Source organism: Atta cephalotes, assembly GCF_000143395.1.
Source record: "Atta cephalotes unplaced genomic scaffold scaffold00005, whole genome shotgun sequence".
NCBI classification, from domain to species: Eukaryota; Metazoa; Arthropoda; class Insecta; order Hymenoptera; family Formicidae; genus Atta; species Atta cephalotes.
Genome location: NW_012130069.1, coordinates 2484467 through 2490425, shown reverse-complemented (window position 1 = coordinate 2490425; position 5959 = coordinate 2484467). Strand labels below are relative to the sequence as shown.

General features: G+C 31.0%; 1 protein-coding gene across 1 annotated transcript in view; it reads right to left on the bottom strand.

The window, feature by feature from the left end:
- LOC105626291 overlaps positions 1–5959 on the bottom strand; it is a 79771-nt gene that overhangs the window by 67235 nt on the left and 6577 nt on the right. Inside the window, exon 4 of the mRNA XM_012207592.1 lies at positions 2707–2956. Within this exon, the coding sequence (XP_012062982.1) occupies positions 2707–2956 (250 nt within the window). The remainder of the gene's footprint in view (positions 1–2706; positions 2957–5959) is intronic.

Sequence of the window (5959 nt, the reverse complement as noted above, 5' to 3'; positions counted from 1 at the left end):
TATATATATATATATATATATATATATATATATATATATATATATATATAGAGCTAAATTTTATATATATATATATAGATGGATAGATACAGATTTGAAAATAATTTTATTAGATCATCAAAATAATTATGTAAGACGCTTAAACTGGTTATTAGAATTTTAAAATTTTTGCAACATTATCATCAAATTTGAACATCTTACTACTATAATTATTTTGGTAGTCCAAAAATTAACAAAATTAGTAACAAAAAAGTAAAAAAAGTAACAAAATTATTTTCTGATCTCTACATTCTAGCAAAATGTTCTTTCCATAGAAAGAGAAATTTTCTCGAAATCAATCAGAAATTGTGATATATCGATTATTTTCTTTCATCTTTACGTATACGAGAAATGAAGAAATTTTTTGAACAACGGCATTTCAATATATCGAGAACTCAATATGCTTGACATTATTCGAATTAACCTTTAGATTTATGCGGTTCATTAAATTTGCACAGGGCAAGTCGCAATCGATGACTTCCATTCCATTTTTGGATCGTGATTTACGAAAGATTAAGTCGTATTAGGAGTCACTGATTTGCGACCACTTTTGTGATTTATGTACCTACGTCATTATTATCGATTGCATGTTCTTGCCAGGTGGTTCGTCAGAGGGTGAATGCACCGGACTTATATTAAATCAGGTTGTGCGTCTATGCTCCCTACTGCGCGAGTAACCTATGCCCGAGAAATTAAATATGCTTGCATGCTGCAAGCTCAACACGCTAGCGATTCGCGTGTCGTAATCCTGGTAGCATTAATTAACTCGGAAATGATGTCGTATATTTCGTGGAATCTCAACCGAATTAACCGGAAGGGGAAATGTGCTATAATTTGCGTGAATAGAAACTTAAGAGATTTATCGTGTTAAAATTTAGTTATATCAAAATTATATGTACCCAAAATGTTGAAAAGAATTACACACGAATAAAATATCATCGAGAATTGAAAAATTTTATTTCGTAAAATTTTAAAAGATTAAAAGATTTGTTGATAAAAATAAGATTTTATTTATTTTGAACTACCGCAAATATCTTTCCACATATCGCTGTGAACATCTATCAAATATATGCATTTTGTTGATCGAAACTTTATGTCATGATAAAGGGGAAAGAAAATAATATACTATTTACGTCTTGAATTTACTTTAGATGATCCATAATTTGCATCAGATTTTAAGATAGAATTCTATTTATAATTCTATTTATTATTTTATATGTCGCGTATCTTAAAATACATTATATCTAATTTTAAAATGTTTTTTTTTATTAAATGATAAAATTATAAATAAAATTTTTTTCTATAAATTTTAAAGTATATACTTTATTACAAATTATTCAAAATAGACTTTATTTTGAATTTTACACTATCAGGAAGTTACAGAGGAAACGAGATTCTTATTTATCTGAGCGACAAATTATTTTTAGTTTATCCCGAAATCTAATTACACTATAAATTTAATTGCATTTAATTTTTAAAATATGTTATTCGAAATATTATTATATATTAAATATTTACAAAGATTAAGTATATCAAGAGTAATATTTAATGACGAAATTACACCCACGAAATTATATAGGTGACAGTAATGTCATATTGCGAGAAATATTATTAATTGACATGACGAACTTTAGAAAATGTCAGCTAATAAATCTTTTCACTGAAGAGAAATTTCAAGATTTTTATTTATCTCAAACAATTAATGCAAATTTCTTATTAATGGCAGCGCGGAATGTACTTCTGCTAGAATACTGATAAAAAAATCTTATCTCTTACACTGATTGGTGTCTTTCACGTGAAATATTTAGGAAATTATCTTTTGTTATCGGACTCTGTATTTTTAACAAGTTGAACTTTGAGATTAGTAGAAGAGAGAAAAGCGGTTAAATACAGAGCTTTAGTGATAGGTACTACGTTAAAAATTTTCTTTGATATTTGCAAAATTATCTTTGTCGGACTATGCGTAAAACTATTCCCTTAAGAGAGGTTAAAGGGGCAATAAAAGAGCTTCAACTCTCCCAAGAGATATGCAATAGAGGAAAATTTACATCAGAAAAAGCTACAAGATTTTGTGAAGTTTATTGCAACACAAAGAAAGTTAAAGAGAGCATCTTGTTTAATCACTCATTTTACATCATTCTTTTAAACGTATCCTTTTACACGTAAAATATTCATATAATAATCGTTAAAAGCAATATCGAGAAAGTATAACGTATTGAGAACAAGCAAGGTAAAAAAGATATTAAATGATGATAGAGTGAAAAAAAGTGGCGCTAATAATACTTGAATTTTTAAAAGCGCCATAGATCAAAGAATAGTCAGAGGCTATATAAGTTTTTTTCCCTAACAGTCTCACGAAACTCTGTCGTTATAGTTCTTAAGTATAGATATACTATAGATATCGATCGTCTTTTTATTTCGAAGTGTAAAACGGATCGAACTGAAACTTCAGTGAGGTCGTTTTCGACCCACTTAACTTATCCAGTTGCTAGTTATATAATATTCATTATGCTATCTGAACACATTTTCTTGTGAAAAGTTAAATTATCCATATATATACGTGGCCGATTACCAGTCAAAGACTTCTTTCTCGATTCGCGCAACCGAGATTAATTAAATTCGTTATCCGTTATCCGCCTAACTATATTTCCCTGTCTCTTCACTCACCGAAGATGAACATCAAAATAGGCACAGTGGACAAACAGGTCAGACATATAGTGAATGTCATCGTCTTGCTGATGACTCTCAAAGCGCGAAAGACGAAGTCGCAGATACCGTTTGCCTCGAGATGAGCATCTTTCAGCTGAAACACGACCGAGCCGTAGGTTGCTACACCGAGATTCGCAGCCTCTGTGTCACCCTTTTCGGGTGCCTTCACACCACTGGCGCAAAGCCGGCGCGACTCATCGCCTGAAAGCTGAAAGCATACGCAATAGCTCAAATCAGATTTTCTCCCATGTCATGATATAATATAATTTGGTACTGGCGAATTCATTCATCTCATTCGTTAATAGCACATATATGATATTAGACTTTATTATGGAAAAAAATTCTCAAAGCTGTGAGAGACACATTTCAATTTTTATTATTTTTTTTTTAACTTTTCTCTTTCTCTTTCTCTTTACATTTTTTATCTCTTATAATTTTATTTTAATAATATTAATTTAATTTTGTTTTATTTTATTTTCATTACCTTGTGCTAGTGTGCTTTGTCTGTATTTCGCTGATTACAGAGTAATGCAATTAGTGATGGAACAAGTTTTTTTCATCTTTCAGTGGGAATCCGTATTAACGCAGTTCGTAATTCAGAAATAAGAATTAACATGTATTCAAAGATTTTTGTATTTAAAAAATTCTTTTGAAAAAAAAACCGTATTTTTTTTAATAATAAAAATTCAGTACTGTACAGAAGGTTTTTATACAGCAATTTAATCGCTGGTAAATGAAAGCCGATACTTTTTATATTCTACGAGAAACTCGACTTTACGGTACGCTTTAATTAATAGTTTTAGTACTTTTTATCTAACCGTGTCTCTTTGAAATGTGCAGATTTGGCGTCAGAGTTTAATTTATATTCCGTTCATTTTCCACATAACGTAGATTCAATAAATCCTGCAAGCACGAGCACAGCTTCGTTGAACGGTAGCAAATACATCTCTTCTTTCTCCATCGATTCTCGTTCTACGTTCTGCAGAATAAGATCCTTCGAGAGATCCTCGGGTAACGTGTACACGTCTCAGGTACGTTTTTCGCGCGGATAAAAGCACGGAAATAAGCTGCGGATGTGATATGTGCGAAAAAAATTTGAGCTGTCACGAACACGAATCAGAAGTATATGTCGGCACACTCTTCTGAATTTTCTATGCATCTTAATATTATAATTCTCACGAGAAATGATAGCATGCGCTTATAATAATTGCTTTAACATTTGTAAAATATGTCAGTTTTATCGTAGATATAAATTTTTTCTACTCTTACCATCAAATCATAAAGCTAAAATATTATCGGTTATTTTTTATTTCACAAAAAAATCTCGAAAAAAGAAATTTCTTTAAAAAGTTTTTCTGAGAAAATCATAAAGAAAAACACAAAAGCGGTATTAAAACGGTATTTCTTTATTATTAACTTTTCTGCTTTGTTAAACATATTTATAGTTAGTTAAGCATATATATATAGATATATCTTCACAGAAAACTCTTTTGTATTCATTATAGTTTTCCATCAAAAGGCAATGAGCAAGTCAGGAATACGGGTGTGGAGGATCTCGTGAAGCTATCGCTTGTATCGTCATTCATTCGACCTCGCCTTGCGTGCGTTGCAGCAACATATCGTGCCACGTTGTGTCTGCACCGGAAAACCAATCAGAGTGCAATTTTAGATCGTTTTAAGCTTCTTTTTTAGAAGGAACTCTTCCATTGATAGAATAGTGTAATATACAAAGGAAATACATATTTTCATAGTTCGTGTAATTTAACAAAAAAATAAATGACTAATGACCTCCTAGAAATGAGGCATTATCGTCGTAATCACATTATATATGCGATTAATGCAACACTTTTTCCGATTAAGTAAGATAAACTGTTTTCGGAATTAGTGGTTGTCTGTCTTTTTTCGCTTTCATTTCATGAACGGGTTCCCGGCTCATTTCCTGCTTTTATAATCGAACTTAAGCAAATTTTGCTATTAAAAATAAAATTGTGTAAAAAGTCGGCGAAGCCGACGTGACGTCCCCGGAGCAATAACGAGGAAAATTACTTTGAAGATTTTACAGGGATAAGCGACAAGAAAAAAAAACGAGAAATAACGCTTTTACAAGGCTACCTCAATCGATTTTTGATTCAACAAAAATTTATTCGACAAGGAGCAACATTTTTAGAACGAAATTTTCGAACGAAAATTTGAATTTACATTTGAATCCATTTTTTATTTTATATTTACACATATGAATCTGTGATCTATGTACCTGTAATTTAAAAAAAGTCCAGTACTATCTTCCAATAATTTCTTTATCGCACTTAAGAAAAAAACATTAATAAAATTAAGCTTATTAACACATTTACTTGAGAAAAGATATTATATAAATACTTAAGTATATGTGGATACATATTTAACTTATCAATTTAATTATTTTTTTAATAATATAAAATCTTAAGAAATATTTAGATTTTTACGAAAAATATAAAATTTTGAAATTTTATTTTATCGTATAATAAAATTTGTAAAATTTTGTAATACTCTAAAAGACTCTAAGCGAAAAGTATTAATGAACAATAAGTACGTCAAACTAAAATAAAATATCATTCTCAATATCTGAAATAATATTTCAGTTGCAGTGTGAGAAAAATAATTTCGTAAAAATATGTCGTGTATTTGTGTCAAACTAATCTGCGTTCGGGAAAAGTTCACTTTTTGTTCCTCTTTTCACAACTCGTGGTTTATGAAAGTTGCCTTGTTAGCATACTTCCGGCGAATAAAAGAATATCCTTATGCTCTCTGCTTGCAACTGCTTCACTTCGTCGTAATTACCACAACGGATGATAAATGACAAATTGCAACTTCAAGTATGTATTGCTCGCGTTGCCCGAGTTGCTCGTGTTACTCGAGTTACCTGCGTATATAACCATTGAATCATAAAAATGGAGAGCATCCCAGTCGTCCATTTCCGTCATTCGAGTGAGAAATTCCGGAACACTCATAACACAATTGGGGCGTGCACCGTAATAGCGTGGCCGAGAAAGAAATTTCTTCAACGTTGCAGACCGGGAATTGCAACGGGCACGATAAGAGAGGAAGAGAAAGAGAGAGAGAGAGAGAGAGAGAGAGAGAGAGAAGGAGAAGAGAGCACAGTAGTACGTATAACTTACGTATAATGTATGCTATAACGTAAGTTATTACGGTAGAAACTATTATTCGTACTTTT